This window comes from Oreochromis niloticus, linkage group LG3, assembly GCF_001858045.2.
Source record: "Oreochromis niloticus isolate F11D_XX linkage group LG3, O_niloticus_UMD_NMBU, whole genome shotgun sequence".
NCBI lineage: Eukaryota > Metazoa > Chordata > Actinopteri > Cichliformes > Cichlidae > Oreochromis > Oreochromis niloticus.
Window position 1 is genome coordinate 875,145 of NC_031967.2, and position 22,753 is coordinate 897,897.

At 42.7% G+C, this 22,753-nt stretch overlaps 2 protein-coding genes across 15 annotated transcripts in view; both read right to left on the reverse strand.

The window, feature by feature from the left end:
* LOC112846512 (calcium/calmodulin-dependent protein kinase type II delta chain-like) overlaps positions 1-17,746 on the reverse strand; it is a 41,824-nt gene extending 24,078 nt beyond the window's left edge. The window contains exons 1-5 of the mRNA XM_025906063.1: positions 17,725-17,746; positions 17,211-17,270; positions 10,742-10,796; positions 7,484-7,549; positions 2,091-2,163 (exon numbers count right to left, since the gene is read on the reverse strand). Coding sequence (XP_025761848.1) covers positions 2,091-2,163; positions 7,484-7,549; positions 10,742-10,796; positions 17,211-17,270; positions 17,725-17,746 — 276 coding nt within the window. The remainder of the gene's footprint in view (positions 1-2,090; positions 2,164-7,483; positions 7,550-10,741; positions 10,797-17,210; positions 17,271-17,724) is intronic.
* Positions 1-22,753, reverse strand: part of LOC100695450 (calcium/calmodulin-dependent protein kinase type II delta 1 chain) — a 96,272-nt gene that overhangs the window by 25,846 nt on the left and 47,673 nt on the right. For 10 of the 14 annotated variants that reach the window (XM_013267229.3, XM_005465205.4, XM_025899848.1 and 7 more), the window contains 4 exons: positions 17,211-17,270; positions 10,742-10,796; positions 7,484-7,549; positions 2,091-2,163 (listed from right to left, as the gene is read on the reverse strand). In XM_013267229.3, coding sequence (XP_013122683.1) covers positions 2,091-2,163; positions 7,484-7,549; positions 10,742-10,796; positions 17,211-17,270 — 254 coding nt within the window. Of the gene's footprint in view, positions 1-2,090; positions 2,164-3,891; positions 3,965-7,483; positions 7,550-10,741; positions 10,797-17,210; positions 17,271-22,753 lie in introns of all 14 variants that reach the window. The other 4 variants (XM_025899868.1, XM_025899867.1, XM_019348655.2 and 1 more) reach the window with 1 other exon arrangement.

Sequence of the window (22,753 nt, forward strand, 5' to 3'; positions counted from 1 at the left end):
TGCCTTCTTTCTCCTTTTACAATGAATCCAGTCACTGAACCCTTGAAGCGCCGCCACAGTCTCTAACTGACCTACTGCGGCTCTCAGGCCTGGATGCTGGGTAAGACAGCACACATGCAAACATAGTCAAACGCAGGGCGATAAACACAAATAAATCCCCAGAAACATTTCACTGATGGAGCCGTGCAGGATGCCGTCAGGTTTGTGTATGTGCCTTTAGCATGCACACACTCTCACTAATGCACAAGCACTTTCTGCATGTGTGCACAGTTCACAGCAGGATTTATGCTCCCTTCTTGTAATAGATGTAATTGGATTGTGTCTAATACACTGAGTCAAAAAGCAGATAAAATTACTGTGCTGTTGAATCAGAGCCTCCTCAGTCTGGAGGACTCCCTCTGTGACAAATGTACACTTTAACATAAAACCAGGGTCCATAAAGTGCTTTATTAATAAAGCTGGGACATGTTTTACAGCTTTATCACAAACGCAACAAATTACTGAGATTTTCTGGGAGACGCAGAACAAAGTTTTCAGAAAGGCGACAAATAAATGAGATTAGATCCAGAAAGCCATCAAAATACTGTCAGCCTGTGACTCTGAGGGTAAAACTCACCGTGTTTCCTCATTGGCTGCGCTGATATTGACTGATCACCAAAACTCTGTCATAATTGTTCAAGTGGTTTCTATTCTAGTGTCTTTGGAGAATATATGGGTGGATAATGTTGATATTATAAAGGCTGATAAACGGAAACAACAGAGTAAAGATAAACCGTTAGAGCGGGGGTGTCAACATAAGGCCAGGGGCCCAGAGTCAGCCCACCAAAGAACTTCCATCTGGTCCTCGTGAAGATGGGCAGAAATTTGAGACTTAAGTGTATTTTCAGCTTCGACTGACAATGACGTCCCCTCTGACCACTCACACAGCACCAAAGCAAAGAAGTAATAGACTAAATTTAACTGAAAGTTCCTGTTTTTTTTTTCTCTATTTTATAAATGTCAAAACAAACAAAAACAACAGATTCTGTTAAATGTTTGATAATTACAGGACAGTCTGGACAATGAAAAAAACAGAACTTTTTCTGTTACATGACTCATTTCTTACAGTTTAAGCCTCTCCATTGACTACAGCAGCGTTTCTTCATCATTACACTCCTTTTTCTTATATTCAAACATCTCCGGGTCATTGTCCTACAGTGCAGACATGTATGTGTGATCTAGGACTCTTTACATCACTACATAGAGAGCTTTGCATCAACTTCCACAGATGTGTGTTTGCAAAAATGATCATGTGGAGGAATTAAATCACACGAGTACACAAACACAAAAATGTGGGTGTTTCTACAGCGTGCTCCCGCTCGCTTGTTTGTTTTGGCTGCATTTGGTTTTCTTTGTGTTTCTGCAGCGAACTGTGGCAGCTGCCTGGCAACAGCCAATCAGAGTGCGGGGAGAGGGCGGTCGACAGATGCAAAACGTCAGCTTACTATTGCTGAACGTAAAGCAAACCTCAGACACACCCGCTTCATTTGATTGACAAATTAGAGCTTTGGGAGCAAACCACAGTGAGGAGAGCAGCATTGGAGAAGAAAGACCACTGTGGATGTATTAGTACAATTAACCACAATGAGACACTAAAACGTACTCAGTCTCAGTAAGTGACAACGGCTCCATGTAACGCAGAGTATTTTTGACCTGGTTATAAGATACCAGAGCTGATGGTTTCATGACTATAAGAAAAAGAGTGCATCGTTCTTGGAAGGACGCATTGAATTTCCTGAACATTTGAACTTAGCACATCATCTTTTCCCATCATTACACCCAGCAACAGTTTTTACACTAAGCAGACGCTGCTCTTTAAAGCAAACTGGGGGCACAGCCATTGGGGACGAGGGAACTGGTTCCTTGTATTTTAGAGAAATGTTCCAACTTTTGCTAGTGAAGATCAATTCAAGTGTTTTGACACAAACTTAGTTCAGAATATTGACACGCAAAAGGAAAGAACGTAACAAAGAGAGTCAGACTGGAAACCATCAGGACAAAAAGACAAAGAGAGACTGGAGTTTGTTTGTCCTCATTTCGTATCTACTTACCTTGAGGTCGCGGTGGACCACACCCATCTGGTGGCAGTGGAGCACAGCCTCTAGGATCTGCTGGATGCAATGACTGCATGCAAACACCAGGGGGCCATGGGTTAGTGACAAGCTAACACTCATATTTGTAGCTGTGAGCTTGCTTTGACCCTCGGGGAGCTAGCGGCCGTGTTAGTGGGCAGACAGAGTAATGTGGCAACAAGGCGGCCCAGAAGCTAAAATTAGGAGCAATTTGAGGTAATTTTGGCTGAAAATGGGCCGTTCACTCAATAGTGCTTTTTCTGTGTTGCCACAGTTAGATACTGTTTTCTGTAAGAGAGTTAAAAAAATAAAAAGAAGAAAAACATACTGGAATTTCATCATCATCCTCTACTCACACACAGCCAACTCTGCCCGAGTCTCAGAGCAGAGGTGGTGTTAGATCTGAGCAGCTGGAGGCAGGACTGAGAGAGGCGGAGCTACAGAATAGTGTGGTTTATTACAGGAGTTGAAACATATGTATGAACAGTGTTACGAACTTTACTGAAACTCTAATGTTGTAAAGAAGACGACATATAAATGACATATAAGCAGTTAAAGTTTGAAGCACCTGTGACTGATAACAGCCTGGTTTGAAAAACCAAATCTGCTACTTAAATGAAAAGTACACATGCTGGAGTTTCACACTAAACGTTCGTCTACACCACATTCTTCTTTATTTTCCACAATTAGACTTAAAAATGAGAACATAGTAAGATGTATGGATGTATGCAGTAAAGAATTAAAAACCATAACACGTGATATTTAATGAAATCACTGACATCACTCGACCATCTATGACGCACTAGCCAATGCTAACTTACCAATGCTGAAGAAAAGTATGCTAGTTGACCCGTGTGGGTCAGATTAAACCAGGTGACCGGCTCAGGTCAGTGTGTGACTGGACAGTAGGATCGATCCTTCAGGCAACACACTGAAGCCCTTAGTTGCTCCCAGTGCAGTGAATCAGTGTGAGTGTGTGCTTAGAGACAGATACAAATATCTGAATTGTGGAAATGTAACACACGGTGCTAAATTGTTGTACGCTTACATAATATGATTTAACAGGCAAACTAAGTCCAAGAATATAATGACTGTGTTATACTGAAAGTGTTACTGGCGGACTCATGTAGCACATTCTGTTTGTGAGGACAGAAGATTTCAGGTACTGCTCGGTCTGCTCCTTCTTTCATCTCTTAAACACAGTTTTATTTAAAAAATTGTTAACAAGCGATTCTGTTGCTTCAAACTTTCTCTCTGATTTATTTATTTATGTGTAAACATACTGAATGAATCTGAATTGAACTTTAGTGCTAGGTAATGATGTGCCACCTTTAGAATCATAACGTGATTATAAAGGGTCACACACATTATTATAATAATTAAATTAAACCACACCATCCTTCTCCTCTGCCCTCCTCTCTGATCCCCTGACGAAGCCTCACAGCGGCTGTGTCAGCGCACCATTTTGCAAAGATGCTACATGCACTTGGGGCCATAGCGTACAGTGGAGGCAGGCTGTGATGAGGTCTACCTGCCCCCTCCTGCACTACACAACCTACCGCCTCGTCTCCAGCCAACCTGCCCACAACGCCCTGCTGCAGGCGCATCTGCTGCTGCAGGCGCATCTTTAAACTGTCCTGTCAAGTGGCGATGTGCGAGGGTGACTGGTGGAGGGGGTGTGGTTCTGAGGGGGCAGCACTCGGTGAAAGGTTAATTCATTGATTGACTGATCAGGCAGTGGATGTGAGAGACAAGGTGCAGCACGTAGCCACTTACTAACCTTTAGGTCTCTGTGCACTATGCCATTTATGTGACAATGATTTACACTTTCTACAATCTGCTGTATGCAGTGACTGTGGAGGGAGAGAGACCAGGCCAGAAGCAGAGAGGAGAGGGAGAACGGGTAAATGTCAGATAACAAAGAAAAGGCTGACAAATGCACCAACACCTGAAGTAGCACTGCACTGACAAAGTAAAACATCTAAAAGGAACAGTTCAGTCTTCAATGGCATGAATGAGATTTTGTAGTGCAGCTGATTCAGAGTCAGGTCATGGTGAGCTTTGCTAAGCCTAAAGACTGAAGCAGGGAAACAGCACAACTGTCAAAAATACAGCTACTTGGTACAGAAACAGGTCACTACTTTGCTCACTGCCAGGAGCTAAATACACAACATGATAGAGTAAATATTTTGAATCCTATGGCCGGACTATAAATACAGAAACCAGGAACAGATAACAGTACAGCCAACAGAGGAGAGCAGCCAAGTGCAGAGAAGGTGAAAACACACAGGTAAGAAGCATGACAGACACAAGGACATTAAAATAACCAACAGGAAGTAAGTTTAACAGAGAGACGAGGAATGCATTCAAAGACAGAGTGAGACACACACCAAGCGACAGGATACGACTAGAAACACAAGCAACAAAAGACTAAACAGGCACAGCAGTGACTATGAGCGTTTGATGAATACACTGCAATATGAAAATGCAAATACATGGTTGCACGACAGAACTGTATGACGGTATAACAGTTCAGCTGTGGTCAGAGGTTTCCATCGACTCGTCCTGGGCATATTTACGGGGCTTTGAATTTTTTATTTGAATGTACCTTCCTTCTCCTGGGAAAGGACTGTGCAGCATGCAGGACTCTGAAAGCAAGACGTGAGTGCACAAGCCTGAATTTATCTGGGATTTCTCTAAATTCACACAGGCTTAAAATGATGCTTTTTGCCATCAACAAGATTCTGGGATATTCTGTCGGTATATTTGACCACTGTCACTGATCTGAAAACGTTGGTTCCCGTGTTGCCCATCTTTAAGCATAGTCCACACGTTTTCAACAGGGCTGAAGCTGAGGCTGAGCTGTGTTTGGGTTTCAACTGTATTTCACTGTTCCATCAGCTTCTGACCAGTAAAACAGCCCCTACAGTTAGTACAGTGTTCTCAGGTTAAGGAAACTCAAAATAAACCTCTTGTCATTGGGGCCAAACAGCTCTTTGTCTTGTCCGACCGTAAAACGTTGCTTTTGAAGATTTATCCATGTGGGCAACTGCAAATTTCAGCTGAGTGTGAATGCGCTTCTTTCGTGGTCAGCAACCTCTCAATCCACGGTGGTGGAAAACTCGCCTCATGCGTCTTGAGCCTTAATGGTTGCCGGGTTGGTCCTGAACTTCCTAACTGATTTCCTCTCATCTGAGGGTGACAGTGCGGGTCAAAACAGGAACACATCCAAACAAGATGCATTTTGTTTCAATTGTTTTAGCTTGGAATCAGCAGTTGTTAGAAATGGCTTCAAGTAACCTTCCCGTCACGTGTAAATATAGAATCACCTTCTTCGATCTTCACTGGGTTCCTTGGACTTTGCCAGTGTTGTGAGCACTGACACCACTGATTCAGCCGAGCAAACAAATCCAAAGAGAAGCTACCGGCTGTAGTCAGTCATGATCACTAACAACACATTAACATGTCATTGCAGAGCTTTCTGCACCACTTCTTCAGAGATGTGAGTGTATATACAGAACTAAGTCTTTATGTATACTTTTGGCTCTGTGAGGATTAGAAAATCCAAAATAAATTCAAACATGTGCATCCAATTCTTGCTGTATAAAGTCAGTGACAGAGCCACTCAGAGCTGTCAGCATTAGGCTAAGATGCAGGATTCCAGGTACAGCTGTTTGACACAGGTGTTTGTTGCTGTCCAGGCTCAAGGAAACTACCTTATGTATGGAGCCATTTCTATCTCTGTGCCTTTTGAGAACCAGCCTGAACTGTGCAGGTTTCACAATCAAAATGTGGATAATGCAGTGCTGTGCAAACGTTTCAGGCAGGTAAGGAAAAATGCTCTAAACAAAGAAAGCTTTCAGAAATATAAATGACTGTTTAACGAGCCCAAACACAGAGCCAGTCATGAAGAGCTATCTTCAGCGTAAAGAAGAACAAGAAGTATGTGGAGAAACTGCTCAGCGCAGCAGTGTTGCATGCGTGAGGTCGGGTCCAAGATCAAAAAGATGATCTTGGACCCGACCTCACGCATGCAACACTGCTGTGCTGAGCAGTTTCTCCACAATGACGTGCATTTTTGGAGACATGTTCAGCAAATAAACAAAAATGTCACATTGCCAGAAAAGTACTGGATGGTCCGGCCCCCACAGAGTCCTGATCTCAACATCATCGAGGGGGTTGGGATTACAGACAGAAGGATGTGAGGAAGCTGGCATCCATAGAACATCTGTGCTTAGTTCTCCCAGATGTTTGGAACAACCTAAAAGCCAGAGTTCCTTCAAAAACTGTGTGGAAGTGGACCTAGAAGAAGGCGAAGGGCGGTGCCACCAAACACTGATGTGATTTAGATTTCACTGCTTTTTGTTGACTGATGAGAATAAATGATTAACACTTCTGAAAGCATTCTTTGTGTGCAGCATTTTTCCTCCCCGCCTAAACCTTTTGCACGGTGCTGTGTTTGGAATATTCAGTAATTATTTTTGCACAGATACCAGCAGCAGTCTTTTCGAGGTTAAACCAAAGCATTTGCAGAGTAGACGTGAGCTCGGCTGAGGTAAGATCACAGACAGAACATCAAGCATTAGACTGTAAAATCCTGTCAAAGCCTCAAGCTTCCACAAACAAGTGCTGAAGCTGCCTGGAAATCACACAGAGCCATTTCCACCCGTGCACACAGCCTGTGCTGGTAGTTGTATTCTTTGACAGCCTCTGTGAGGTGTTTGCCTCTGCTTCCAGTCTCTGTGCTAAACTAGATGAACCACTCCCACTCCTTTTATAATGACATGAAATCAATGCAACGCACATATGAAAGACAACTGTTGACCTGTTCCTTAAGAGAAAAAACCAAGGACACATGTTTGCTTCATGTAAAACACTTTCACGTGTCAACTTTAAAAACATTTCTTCAAAAACAAAATCCACCACAAAACAGAATCCAGAGCATTAGAAACTGTCCCATAACTCCTGAAGGAAGGAATAAAAATCTCCAATGGAAACTTTAAAATGTTAGACAAAAGTTAGTCTGGATTGTTTGATTTATGGGTGATTTTTAATAAACAGAACAGAAGCTGAAACTGAGAAAGGAGCCTCCTCATAAAGAAGAAACAGAAAAGGTACAGAGAGAGAGATGTGGGGCACAAAAGGCATACATGCATGTGTAAGGCAGAGAAACAGGCTCTGCTGGACTCACTGCATGATAAGTTCTGCAAACATCCACTGTGATCAGCTGTCAATTTAGTGTATCTGCTATAGTTTACTGTAGGTGCATGAATATGCCTTTACTGCCCAGGGAGAGTCACATGGCATTTCCACAGTAATGCAGTAATAAAAAAGCACATGCATACATTATATGAGCCAAAGCTCACACTGACCTGGCATCAGCTTCACTGTAGTACTCCCTGGCAACAATGTCCTCGAACAGCTCACCACCAGTGACTCTGGGAAGGAGATCCAGCAAACACAGTGAAACAAAAACCAACTGACTTCACTGAGAACGACTTTATTCACAGTTTGAATGTGTTGCCTTTCAGCGCTGTGGCTCAAGCAGGAGCAGGAACACCTCTCTCCCTTTGACAGTGAACAGCTTACTGGTACGTCCCGTTTGGACTGGTATGTTGAAATTACTGTGATTACTTTAAAGTGTCTACAGCTATGTGTTTGCAGTGTCTCACACATTAGAGCAGAAACTCCATCTCTCTGTAGGGCTGCGAACACAGAAGAACACGAGGCCCAGCAAATCCTAGGAAAACCCTGATTTCGGCAGATGCATCCAGGCACTGCACCAATATTATTGTTTCAGCTGGAGGGGAAATTCCTTCCAGCTGAAAAAATTTCCATGACTCAAGTCCAGATAGATTTTCCAAGTAACACAGATCAAATCAAGTGGCACTAACAACTGAGCACTACAAATCATGTTGCAGCTGAGTCTTTGGAGATGTTCATCATAGACGGATGTTAAACCAAGTAAATTAGCTAAATGCTCTTTTACAACTTTTGTTAACGTGATATAACATAAGATGTTTTCAGTCTATATTTATGCAGAAATACAGAAAACCATGAAACTGCCACAGTCTTTCAAGCAGCACTGCAGACTGACAGGAGTACAGAGGGATTAACTTGGTGTTTCCACCTGGAAGCATCTGAACAGGGCAAAGGGGGAAAGTCCAGGCTGATGTGCCTCATCAGCGCATGACCACGGGTAAAATTACTTTAATTGCCCTTTAAAGTGGTGAAAGACGTTCTTCCTAAAGCTTGATGCATATTCCAAAACATATTTTTTTCTGCAGGGGTTTCCATATTAAAGTTTCATACAGCAGCGTCGACACATATTGAGGTGTAAAAAGGTCTGCAGGGTTACGATGGTGCTGCTGCCAGCACTGAGAGTGCATTATGCCCTTCTCTGACCCAGCGTTTAACATTCAATTAAAGTTGTGGTTTAACTGAATCATTGCCAGTATGGATGACAGGACATGAGAACACTCCCAGTGGGTTAAGGGAAGAGAGGAGATGCTTGTAGCCAGGAAGGAGACACACCTCTGATCTTATTTTTTTATTGCTCGTCGAGTTTAAAATACATTTGACGCCATTTCCTTTCTGGCTGCCAGATATGACTGCAAACAACAGCTGATGATACACAGGAGAGGAGGAGAAGGGTGTTAGTATCCTTCCTTTCTCACAAACCTGACTCCTACGCAAAGTTTACAGCAAAAGAGGCTGCTAAATTTAACAAGAGAGGCTGTGTACAACCGTCTCATGGGATGTTCCTTGTATTCATTCAGTTAAAGGGATGCACTCCCACAATCCAAACTCTGGGACTCGAAAGCTAAATTATAAAAAACAAACAAAAAAACAAAGCCCCCAACAAAAATGACAAAACCCCCAAAACCTCTAAGGTGCTTGGAAAGAAAGCTCCTTAGACATCTTAAGTCGTGGAACTGAAAAAGCCTCTTGGATGAGAGGTCAAAAGAGGCCACTCGCTTTCTTTCCAAGCTCTTTGGACCATCATGACCTGGATGAACGAGAACCCTTTCCTTACTTTTTTTCGTATGGGCCTCAACTCCAAATTAAACTTTCTAAAACAGGCCCCCTGTCAGCTTCCTGCTGTTGTCCAGTTACAAATTGGAGTTTGTCTACTTTACTGGTAACGTCTGGATTGTTCAGTTTAATTCAATTTTATTTACACAGCACCAAATCACAACAACAGTCACCTCAAGGCGCTTTATACTGTAAGGTAGAGCCTACAATAATACAGAGAAAAACCCAACAACCATATGACCCCCTCTGAGCAAGCACGTTGGCGACAGTGGGAAGGAAAAACTCCCTTTTAACAGGAAGAAACCTCCGACAGGCTCAGGGAGGGGCGGGGCCATCTGCTGCGACTGGTTGGGGTGAGATAATTAAAGACTGTTGCAGAATTAAAACTGACAGTCTGCACATTGATTGTTTCATCTGAACTCTTGGTGCCTTACACAGTCCAAACTGTGAAAATGGCATCACCATCCACAAATGCAGAACAGCCTGCACGCTGCCAAACAGTTTGTTCCTTATTTCACCAAGACAGTGCCAGATCACATCACAACAGCATTGCCACAAACTGCCGAGCAGCTGAAATCACATATACAGCCAGAATGGAAAACATCTGGCTTTAAAAACTACACCTACAGATCTCTTCAACTTCTGTTAAAACTGGAGGTGCAGTGCAGTCGTTAGCATGACTCTGGTACCAAGTTCAAAAGCAAAATCATAAATGCTGGCAGACGCCAGTGGCACCCCTCAGCCTCCCAGTACACGCACCTCTGGAACGGATTTGAAAGGCGACAGCTTTGTAGGGTTCTCACATTCACCAGACTTTCAGAAACCTTGACCCTCACCAAGATTTGAACCTTTTAGGGAGATGTGTCTATGGTATCAACCTGGAAATCCCACGTTACCTCCTTCTGGAGTTCTCATGACACCCAGCTATGTGAACACAATAACTCCAGAACGAGGCCACATAAGATATTCAAACTGACACCATAGCTGCATCTACAGTAAGGATTTTGTAGACTGATACTGAATTACAGGTAAAATCTCTCCTTTTCCTTCCCAGTGATCGAGCAAAGTAACAGCCATGTTTATATCTTTATAAATTATACGTTTTTTTTAAAGAGAACCCATCCATCCTACTCAGGCGGGACACTCAGGGAAAACTGGAATTCTTACATGGTTATCACTTTGTAAAAAAGCTCAAAGACATTTAGCAGATGGCTTTTGAACAGATATTTTCAACCTTCCATCTGTGTGAGCCAACGGTACATCTCAGCGTGTTTATATGATCCTATACAGCAAGATTCATTTTCATTGGTCCCAGCATGTGCAGGAATGATGCAGGAGTGTGTATAAGACGTGTGTCAACAGGGTGTGTAGTGCCTGAGCACTCAGCATTGCTACGACAGATGGAGTAAAGCAGAGGCAACATGTCGCATTTATTCTCCCAAGAGGCCTCTGCGACGGTGCATCGGACCGACAGCTGTGAGGTTTCTACCTGTGTTCTGTGAGATGTGGGTGTGTTCTGCACAGCTGCTGTTTCATGTTGCATTTGTGTGAAAGGTGCATTGATGGAATGTGTAAAAATCAAATCCAGCACTTACAAGTCAAAGACCAGATAGTGGAATCCTTCCTCTGATATGCTGTCATGGAGCCGCACTGTGGGAGAGGGAGGGGACAGAAAAAAAGAAAGTTTTTCACTGTTGTCCCGTGCACCATGTGACCACCGCAACAGCTGATGAGTAATCGCAGACTGAACCGTTCTCTTCCTGTGTGAGGCGAGCTCTGGATGCTGCTGCTGATTCAGGGGGAAGCATTGGCCCTCATTTCACACGTGGTGGGTGAATTTTAACGTAAGGTTACAATAAATGATCAAAAACAACACAAATATGAAACAGAGTCATCACAGTCATCAACCACACTCAAACAGGCAGGCTTGGCTGTTACTGTAGGAGTTTCATGAAATGCGGTTGGTTAAGTGATGGCACGGTCTGATGCTATTAGGAAGGCTTTTTCAGAAGATGCGAAATAGCTGCAGCTGCAGACCGACATGACAATCTGTATGCAACGGTGCCACACACTGTGCTTATGTGTTCATGCTGCTGCTTGCACACAGACTAACGTTAGCTCATTAATACAGTGACACTGTCACTTATGTTTGGTAGTGAGTTTAACAGCTTTTATTGATTTTGGTGTTAAAGCTTAACATTCATAGCTCAGGTGCCAAACGGTGTCCTGAAACCTGCAGATGTGTCTCTGCTGCAACACACCTGAATACATTTAATGGGTCATTAGCAACAATGTACAGAACCTGACTGCATGCTGAGAAGGCAGTTCAGCCATTTGACTCATGTTACAGCAGCTCATGAGTGAATGAACATGATGCAATAAAAGTACATTTTTCCAAACACTTACATTGATTCAAATTTCCCTGAGCGGGGTTAGGGGCTGCCAGCTCAGCATGCAGTCAGAGTCTGACACCCCAGCTCTAATGTCTCTGTGCCCAGAGCATCTGACAGTTTAACTACTTATTCAGAGCACAGATGTAACAAACATCTTCTTTCAGCTGCTCCCTTTAAGTCACCAGAGTGGATCATCTGGCTCCATCTCAGCCAATCCTAGCCAACGCTGGTCACACCAGCTCTCTGCGGGTCCTTCTTCACTACATTTCATGAATTTTCTCTGTAGTCTTCTGCTTTTGCTCCCACCTGGCAGCTCCACATTCAGCCTCCTTTGCCCAGGATATCTATGATCCCTCCTTTGCACATGTCTTAAAATCACTCAAGCTGAGCTTTCCTCTAATATATTTCTTTTGGTCCCTTTTGGTCACACCCAATCAAATTCTTAGTATCTTCACCTCTGCCATCTCCAGCTCCGTCCCCGGTCACTACCAACGAAATTATAAAACAACTCCTTACAGTCACAGAGAAACACAGTTGTGTTAAATGAATAGTGTTTGTGCAGCTACCAAAGAACGTGCATCTACAGTGCAACACATTCTTACGGTTTGCTTTAGGCCCCAATGACAGCAGCCAAGTAGCCATACGAGTTCCAGATGTTTCACTGACTGATAGCCGTCTGAAAAACTGCATGCTATGTTTTTTGCATAGTAGTATTTATTTATTGAGACTCAAACCCTACTTCAGATCTGCTGGCACATATGTAGAGATCTGCAGCACCAATTTAAACACACTGCTTGCAAGTCTGGGATCATCTGGCAGAGTTAATGTTACCTGTGGACATTTAGGAAAGTTGGAAACTGAACCAAAACAGACTTTACAAGTAACTGCAGACGATTTAGGTTTATTCATTATTATGAAAACTGATTCTGTCTTATAAAAATGTCATTTATGTTTGGCTTGAAGTCAGCTTAGCAAACAACAGATCACATGCTTGTTTCATGAATATATTTGGCTCCACATGGAAGAGACACATTTACTGTGAGAAATAATGGACTTCTATAAAAGACTCATTCTAACATCAGCACTCAAAAAAGGTCAGACAGTCTAACACACGAGCTGATGGATGAAAAGACTAAAGGGAAAAAGGGAACGCTCTCCCTGTGGGGATCAGCTCGTCTCATGACTGACATCAGAGAGCTCCATCACTACAATGACCTTACAGTGGAGAGGGCTTCCCCGGAGCTGGGTGCTGCTGGAATGATACTGGTAAGTGTATGGTTACATGTTCAAACTTGATCTTAATCAGCTGCCATTTATCTGCTAAAGATCAGCAGTTCTGACAATCGTGCTTGAGCCCACTTTGATGTGTCGCCTGGAAGAACGCCCACACGTTCACGCTCAGGTGAGAAAACTGCACAATGAAACTGCTCCAACATCAACACCTTTAGGCTTGACTGAACCTATCTGCATGAACAAGTTAAATGCCTTCAACTTAACCATGAATCAACAGCTACACCGCTGAACTGGGATACAAGTACTAGGAGTTCATTCCCATTTGGATAAAGAAGGGAAATATGACACTTTTGGAACGGCCTTCCAATGAGAGTGTCCACACTTGAGCCTGTATGTACAAGCACATGTAGATGAAAGAAAGTTTCAAATAAATTCAAACCTTTGCACCAGATTCTAAGATGGATTATTCTACATACTGTCGCCAACCTGCAAATTTAACTGACTTCAAGCTGATGTTCTGCAAAACTCAAGTTGCAGAGATGCAGCGAGATGTTGAGATGAACAGTAAAAAGAAATAAATATTGCAGCGACGTTCATGATGAGGATATGTAAACTTCTGTCCTTGGCCATGAAGCCTGCAAACTTTCCCTGGACATGAAAACGTTGAAATCATAACGAAACTTGAGGACATTATCGTTGCTTAGCTGCTAGCTGCATTTACCATTTCACTTGCAAAATGGACAAAGGTGGGCTATATATGGAAATTCTGTCTTTGTCCAAAACTAGAGCTGGGCGATAAAACGATAACGATATCTATTGCAAAATAACTTTTTCTCGATAGAAAAATGAAACTATTGCGATAGACCTCATCTCTCTCTTCCTCTTATAAAAAAAATCAATAGCCAATACAAATTAAGTAGCGCAGAGCCGAACCAATCACATCCGCAGCGTCACGTCACGTAACTTGTTACATACAGCTCAAGTGCCAAGCCGCACATGTGTATTTGTTTGGGAAGCAGCCAGCCGCCGTGCCGGCCGGGTAATGGAGGAAATGAGTACCGACTAGAGAAAAATCAACCGAGAGTTTGGGTGACCAGGTTACCGAAGAGAACACAGATGATGGTTCCAATGCCAGAGAGATTGTCGAAAGGAAAAGCCAGAGAAGTTCCGTAGTGTGAAGGTATTTCGGCTATTTGAAGTCTGACAAAAAACAGAGTAACGCGCACTGTAAATTGTGCCTAAAGCAAGTTCCCACGAAGTCTGGAAATACAACAAACCTTTTTTTTTAAATCATCTGAAGCAGTGCCACCCACTGGAGCACGCTCAAGCTCTGAACCAAAGCGCTAATTCGGCATCGAAAACAACCAGGGGAATCCCTGTGAAGCAGCAACAGTCAATTGAGTCGGCTTTCGCCAGCGTCTTACCATATTACAAGAAAGCTAAGAGACATAGCAACATAACGAATGCCATAGCCTACTGTCTTGCTAAAGACATGCTACCAATAAACACGGTCGAAAATGAAGGATTCAAGCAGCTAATTAGGGTAATGGATCCTTGTTACCGACTCCCTGGACGTAAACATTTCTCTCAGACAGCGTATCCAAAGCAATATTATGCAAGTTGGTCAATTGTGTCTCTTTTTCTGTAAAATAAACTAAGATTTATTTTTAGAATTAATATTTTGTTTCTAAGTGGAATTGACAATTTAGTAGTCTGTTTTGTTTGTTCTATTTTGAAACTTAAACGCTTTAGCGGCTGCCTTTTGTGTAGTTTGCAATATTTGCCTTTATTTATCTGAAAAAGTCTCATGTTCCTTAAGTACATCTGCCCTGTTGAACTGATTATGGGAAATAAATATTTAAATCAAAACAAGCTGATAATTATTTCACATTTTACTTGTGAGCGACATCACATTTAAATCTTACATATATAGTTATTTGGCTTATATCGTGATATATATCGTTATCGCCTGAAATGAAAAAAACATATCGTGATATGAAAAAATCTTATATCGCCCAGCTCTATCCAAAACCAACAGACCAACTTTCAAATGTAGTCGACAATTTCAACTCGAAATCTCCTAACAGTATTCCCAAAAGCTGTTCACCTGGAAAACAATACGTCCAGACGGACAGGATGAACCTTTTGGGATTTGGATGACTGAGCATGCATCGAGACATCCTGATGATATTGTAAACTGTGTTCAAGGGGAAAACCGAAAGCCTGCAGGTGTATGAACAGGCCTTAAAACACAGACAGTTGCTGAGCAACAAGACAGTGAGCTTATTATGCAAAACCCACATTTTCATTGTTTTTACATGGAATTATACACAGGGAATCAAACCCTGCTTCTTAGGGTTTTCCCATAAAGAACAAACGTGCGTCTGACTCATCCATTTTTTTCCATTTGCTCCATTTAGGCGTTGCCACAGCAGATGACTGGCCTTCATCTCACCTCACGACCTTCCTCCCTCCTCTTCATCCACAAATCTTCCTCTGTCGTCTGCTTTCCTTCTGTCTGGCAGTCCCATATTCAGCATCCTTTCTCCAATGTATGCTTAATCTTTTAGCTCTACACACCCAGACCATCTCAGCCTTGTCCTTTTAACTTTCCTTCCAAACAGAAATGTTTGAATGATTAGTTTCGGAGAAAAAAGTAAGAATATCTGTGTTTGTTTGGTTATTTCTTTGTTGTAACAACACTTCTTCACAGCAGATTGGTAAACTGCTGGAAAACCTGTTTACTTCTGTTATTCTGTTGATTTGATTCAGAGCTGAGTATGTAGGCTGCACCCATGCTGCACCCATGCTGCACCCATGCCAAACAGCTTGTTCCCCTTTGGACTTGTTTTGACCCCAGAAGTGGCATGGACCCTGCGTGATCTGCACAGGGCCGATGCCACCTCGAAACTTTAAGGACAATCGAACCAAGTTGCAGAGAGAGATTTACTTATGTATTGTTATTAGTCCTTTATTCATATATAGAGATGAGATTCTGCACCCAGCGGCAATGCCAATCTCCACAGTCCAAAATCTCAGATGTCATTTTAAAACTGGAGAAGCAAACCTGTAGCTGACAGATATTCCAAACAAGCAGTTACAGTAACATTTTCTTGCTGGACCAGCTGCTTCTTCTACCTCTGAATGATCTCAGCTCCACCCCAAACACTCTCCACAGGAGCTCCAGAGAACAAAGCCAAAGCTAGCATGGTGCATGGCTAATTTGGCTAACAACACCGTTAGCTTTGACCGCATTCCCAGAGGTCATGAACTGTATAATATTCCAGACTAACCTGGAAGCAGAAAAGGAAGAGTGGCTGGATGTTACTGTGCTCTTGAGTCGTTGTTTGAGCTACAGCAACAGTCATGTTAAAAAAAACAAATATGGATATATTATAAATCTAAAAAAATAACTCCTCATACATAAATTAGTGAGTGAATATTTACTCTTACTCTGTAAATGTGTTTACATATATTTAGTGTCCAGCCACACAATTCAGAAACCATAGAAATCACTGAGGCCTAAGATTTGAGGTCATTTTATTCACACAACCCTTCAGAATACATCAGATACAGTAGACTGTATTTTAGTAGCAGCTTCAAATGTCTCTGTAACTTCAAACAGCCACAGCCAACACGTCTCTGTGTGACACTAAACTATGACCGCTTTAAAGCATAAGCAACCAAGTAACCTCTGCTCAGAATGAAATCAGCACGTTTGCTCAAGTAAAGCTTTGTTTCGTTCTGTGAGCAGGGACGGAAACACAAATCACTTTCAGACTAAACCCTCCAATTTCATGTGTTGCTTAGTCAGTTTCAGACAACCTTACAATAGCCCAGCAAACCAAATAACCCCCTATCATCCACTCATTTGTCACTTCCCCCATCCCTTTCTTTTTTCACTAGAAGGAAGAAGTGAAAGAACCGAGGGACTGAAAAACAAATGACAGTTTTCACTGTGGCAAAGTCATTACTGAGGTGATAATTGCAGTTCTTTGTGGCTCCAGAGGGGAAAAAAGGGATCCTTGTGCATGTGTATGTGCTGCAGTAAGGGACGGGTGGATGAGTGGATGAGTGGATGGAGTCTCTGTAGTGGGTAGCTTGGGGAATAAGGCAGTGGGGATATACATGTGCTCTTGTACTCACTCTGAGGATTCAACAGAGCAAAGCTGTGGCAGCCATGGAAGCTTTGCTAAGATTAAGACACAGCTCTTGTGATTTCATTGAAGTAAATGAAGTTATTTAAGGAAAGCTGCTGTTAGACATCATCAGGCCTGCTAGCTCCATGGGCTAACATCCTCTGAGATCTCCTATGATAGCGTGACGTCCCATGTAGCCTTTTAAATGCTAACTTCTCATGTTCGTTGTTGATATAAATAAATAAAACTGTCACAGTGTGACTTTGTAATATCCTCAATGAAACAGGAGCTCTAGTTACCGATGTTGGAATGCTTCAGCAGGCGGCAGATCCTGGCCTCGCGCTCCAACTTCTGGTGATCTGAAAAAACAAAGAGAGACAACATTTGTGTGAGCCAACCTTGTTCAAACCAGCGTATAGAGTTTACATAAATAGCACCTCCCCTCCTGGGAGGGGTGCTACAGCGAGACGAGTAAATGTGAGCACAGCTCTGGCACATCTGACACCTCAAACACAAGCATGATGGCAGCAAAGTGTGAGGTAAGCCAAGCTTTGCTCTACTGAAGAGACAATATTCCATTCTTGCCCTTTCATGGCACTAAAGAGGCCGACGTGCATCATGTGACAGAAACAGCTGTAAGACAGACGTTTATTACAGCAAATTAACAGATGTTCTAGTTTCAGGACCAGACAACTAAACAATCATACTCATTTCCACATGCTCCTTTTAATCTGTTCTAATCTTTATTCCAGTCTTTTTCTTGAAGGTTGTCAATCACAGCCATAATATTAGGCATAGAAGGTTCTCGTTAACCTGGGAGTGTGCCGTGGTACATCCCGAAGATCACCAGCCTATCACAGGGCTGACACAAACCTGCGGCCACATGACTGAATGTTTTCTTTCTTAGGGTCAGTCTGACAGCACAACAGGAAGCAGCATCAACAAACCGTTTCCTGTTCAACACCAGAAGCCTTTTGTATAAGATATGGTTTAGAAAGCTTCATGTAAGCACGTTACCTGCTATGATTTCCAAATCTATTCATTTATTTATTCAAAAAATAAATAAATGAATAAACATTAATGTGAGGGTTAAAGTGTCTGCCCTTTCCTTTTTGTAGCGACTGTATAAACGTGTAGTTTTAAAGTTTGGGTCATAATTTAGAAGCACTTAAGATATTCAGGCTTATGATTTAAAGGCTGATCAGTGTGATAATAAACATAAATATGAGGCTCAAATGAGCTGCACCACACAGGATGTTACACATCCCTGTTGCCTTTCTAATGGTCCAGATATTGTTAGGACTTAAACTGCTACTGTACCCAGTGTGATGAAGGCCTGACCAAAGCGCCCATCATCAGCTAAACTCTGTACTTACCAGTATGAAATCACTGCATTTACACATCACTGTGTTACATATGCATCTCCTTCCTCCCCCACCTGATTTGCTTCTCATCATCCTAAAGTGCAATTATCTCCTTCCAGAGGAAGTTATCATGATGGAAATCAGGCTCAGCTGCAACATGTCTGCGAGACGCTGGCACATCTTACACACCAGTCATTACTGTACTTTATTGTGCTCATTAGCCATCGTTATTCTGATGAAACCATTAAGCTGTTAAAACTGTGAAAAAGGCCCCATTAATCTTTAAATCTTATACAGGAGGGTATGTTTAGTTTTTTACAGTGACCTTTGGAGGGCAACTCTGAGTAAACGTGTGCACACATTGCTGCTGTGCATCATGCTGTGCTGGAAAGATGAAGAAAGAAAGCAGCTGGAGGAGGTAACTGGTTTCTATGGAAATGTGGATGGTGGTTCTACATCACAGCAGTAAACTGTACATTCAGTCACATGCTGTCATCTCTTTATACTCCACACTAACCCTAATCTACAGTGACTACAGACTGATACAGATGTTGTGCAGCAGTGGCTTCTCCAGCTGCTGTAATCTGGTGTATGTTCCAAACACATGTGAGCAAACAGTCTCCAATCACACCTCGTCTCATGAGTTTGTAATCCTAATCAGACCAATGGGCTGTGATGCTGCTCACTGGGGGAATGTTCTTTTCCCTACATCACCCTTTCTCTCCGTGTGGCTGCACGCTGCTAATCTGTGACATAACAGGATTTGCAGCTTGAGTGATGCGCTGAGCATCACCACCTCCGAACACTGGGGGGGGGGGCAGACCTCTTCTTGCCGTGCCGTCTTTCACGTTTCTTTTCAGTGATTATGTGGACTAATATTAAACAGCTCTTTAACATTAGCACTGATCCATCAATCCCACCGATTCCAGCTGTCATACGGTGAAAGGCCGTGGTCACATGGCTAAGAGACGGACAACCACACTCTGATTCACACCATTCAAACCTAACATGGAGAAGCTGGAGTAGGCAACAGAAAAACATCCAAGCTGGGTCGACTGAAACCTCCTGTGAGGTGTTTAAAACACGATCGTTCAACATTAATTTAGCATAATGTGAAGTATTACAGTGCTGTGATAGCAGAAGTATTTTCAGCTTTCTCATTTCTTAGGGCTTTGTTGGATATTTGATGGATTTCCTATAAACTGTTAGTATTACACAAAGATAACCCAAGTACATACAAAACAGTTTTTATATCATAATTTAATTTAACAAGGGCAAAAAAGGTACTGCGATATGATTGGCACATCAGATATCAGACTTGAACTGCCCGCTCATCCTCAGAAACACTCAGCTGGGACTGAATTAAAAGACGTCTCGTTGGCAGCCAGGTATCAGTTTAGGGGGCAGTGATGTTTTTCACATAGGGTCAGGCAGGCTGGACAGCTTCTTCTCTTTGATACATGAAATCAGCATTTTAATACTGCATTTTGGATCCACTCAGGTTTGTCTGATATTAAAATGTGACCACGAGCTGAACCATGTGTAACAAATATGAAGCTAAAAAAGAAACCAGGAAGGGAGCGAATGCTTTTCCACAGCACATGACATCCTGAACTACAGACGGTACTGCAAACAAACAAACAAACAAACAAACAAACAACTCAGCAGTGTGAAGCAGACATTAATATCACAGCTGGCCTCAGCAACACAAGAAACTCATTTCAGGTTTTCTAGACGTAGAACAGGGACAGTTTATGGTCTTGTCCTCAGTCATTGTCCATGTTTGCTTGGAGGAGTAGACTGTACTCTGCACTCTCTGCTCAGTTTAGCTACGGCTTCGTAACGCACGCGCGCGCACATGGACACACACACGCACACGCGAGGGTAAAAATGACCCCGTGGCAGTGTAAGTGTCCTCCTCTAAGAGCTGCCGGCTGCTTCGACCACCAGAATCAAAGCCAAACTCCTGCGTCATCCATTTAAAATCAGTCACATGTGACAAAGTAAACCATGAAGATGAACGTGCTTTATCAGCTCTGTGTTTGTCTCATGTACTTACGTTATAAAAGATCAAACGAGCTGTAAGAATAATGAAAAAGCTCTAAAGTCCTGTAACAGTGACAGTTTTCATAAAATGAACAGAAAATGTCAAATGGCTTCACTGAAAGTTATCAGGCCACGGTGTGACACTGGAGCTGGCCCATTTAGAAACCCCAGATGAGCCTCTGAACATCGTCATCAGGCGCCAAAAATGAGGCCGACAGCTATTTTCAATGTGTCCAATGGATGGAAGGAGCCGCCTCCACAGCTCTGTGAAGCAGCACAACAAACGATCCGGCCTCGCACCACAGCAGCATCGCTCCAGTTACAGAGCGGGCTGCAACCAATGACCTCTGACCTTTCATCCACAGAGAAACACCTGTGGTTTATTAAATCTTGTCAAAAGACATGTGATTATTTATCTTATTGTTCTTATTTATCTTTACCACATGTATTTACCAAAGAGGTGTGAAGCTGTAACACTAAAGGACATGAAGCTGAAAGTTTAGGGACTTTTCAAAACAGAAAAAAGACCCCACACTGGTATAACTGGGAGAATAACCCCTGAGGAGCACCAGCAGCCTGGGGGAGTAAGCTGGAAATAAAAGAAGTGACATTCTTAGAAGACTTGGGAGAAAGATAAGGCTTCCTTTAAGGAAAGCATTCTTTAGAAAGCATTTAAACACAAGCCTTCCAGCATATTTCCTCTGTGAGGAGCCCACACAGGCTCACCATAAGAACGTCAGGGACATAAACAGTCGCTGTCAGTGTATCGAGGCTGATCGTGGGCTACTACGTCTGTCTCACACGTCTGTTCCAATGGCAGACTCTTTATTAGCGCTCATGATAACCATGAGCTTTATTTAGTGGTGGAGCTGCAGATGCACTCAGGCTCTCCTGTGCAGGTGTAATTGGAAGCAATTTAATACAATGACCCCGTCAAAATGCAGTTAGCTGCATCTAAGTGAGACACTGTGTGTGCTGCGGTGTGTGAAGTCGATGGAGCACAGAGCGTGGTCCAGCTGAGGTCACAAGTATAGCGCTCGCCCAACGACTCAGCTGTACACACACAGCTTCAGCAGCTGGCTGACCCGCGTAAAACACAGCCACTGCTGCAGCCAGCATCACTACAGATGTTACACAGACTCAACTGCATGTTTGAACTTGATATTTGAGTTCATAAGAAGACTTTACACGTTTCTATTATTATTTTCTACAAAGGCAACGATAACATACAACCTACAAAAATATGTTTTTTAACATTTCTATTCTTTCTGTGATTTTGAGCCAAACTGTACTGAGAGAATAACTGTGACAGAGGTGATGGGACACAGTTACTTTTCTATGGTAAAGTACTGATAAACCAGCAACAGTATGCTGACCTGCCCAGCAGTCACAGAATCCTGCCCATTTAGCAAGCTCCTTTAATTACTCTGGTGTTCCTCCACCTCCAAAGAAATGTCAGAAGGAGTCCGAACAGCAAAAGAAGCGTATTCTCGGAAAAGTGTTTGCAGGAGGTGAGCTGGCTTCAAACAAATGATGAACGCACAGAGATGTGGTGCAGAATATGCCATAAAATCCCACTCTAGCAGACAAAAACAGCGCCTTTTATATGAACGCAAACGCGCGTTGCAACTTCTTATCTGGTGCGCATCTTTTATTTTGACAGCGAATGCGCACCTGCGGACCACATATGTGCACCCCTGCATATAAATATCATCTACTGAGGTTTGCAGCAGACAATTTATTGCAAGTTGTGCTAAATGCAACTGAAAGCTATTTCCATGATGCCAGCGCTTTGGCTGGATCCTGAAGCTTTTCACTCAATCTCTATGCCAAATGTTTACAGCTGAGCTCTACTCACTCCCCCATCCAGGTATTCCACTCACTTCCACAGACACAGGCGTATAAAATCAAGCACCTCAGCATGCAGACTGCAAGCATCTGTGAAAGAGTGGGTCTCTCAGGAGCTCAGTGTGGTGCTGATACAGGACGCCTCCTGTACAGTCCAATCGTTTCCTCACTAACAAATACTCCACAGTCAGCTCTTTGAGGTATTATATGTATATTTATGCTCTGAGAAAATTACTTTTCTCAACGTACAATGCAACTTTTCAGAAGTTCCTAACGCACACCATTGCCAGTATTGGTCACCATACTGGTCCCCACTGACCCAGCACGTTACCGCATGAATGGTAGAGGCCATGCAGCCTCTCCTGGCACTTATTATTTGGACCTCTTTCAGAGCAGAGGGGTTTCTTCCAGTTATCTGAGAGGAGATCCTGTAACTTACAGCACTTTAGGGGAAATTGTAAACTTTAATATTTTATTTTATTGTGAAAATATTTTGAAGAAAAGTAGATTTTTGCTAGTTTATGTAATCAGTCGTAGTTCTTAGAAAGAAACAGAAACAGAAAGGTAATCATAGACTATATACA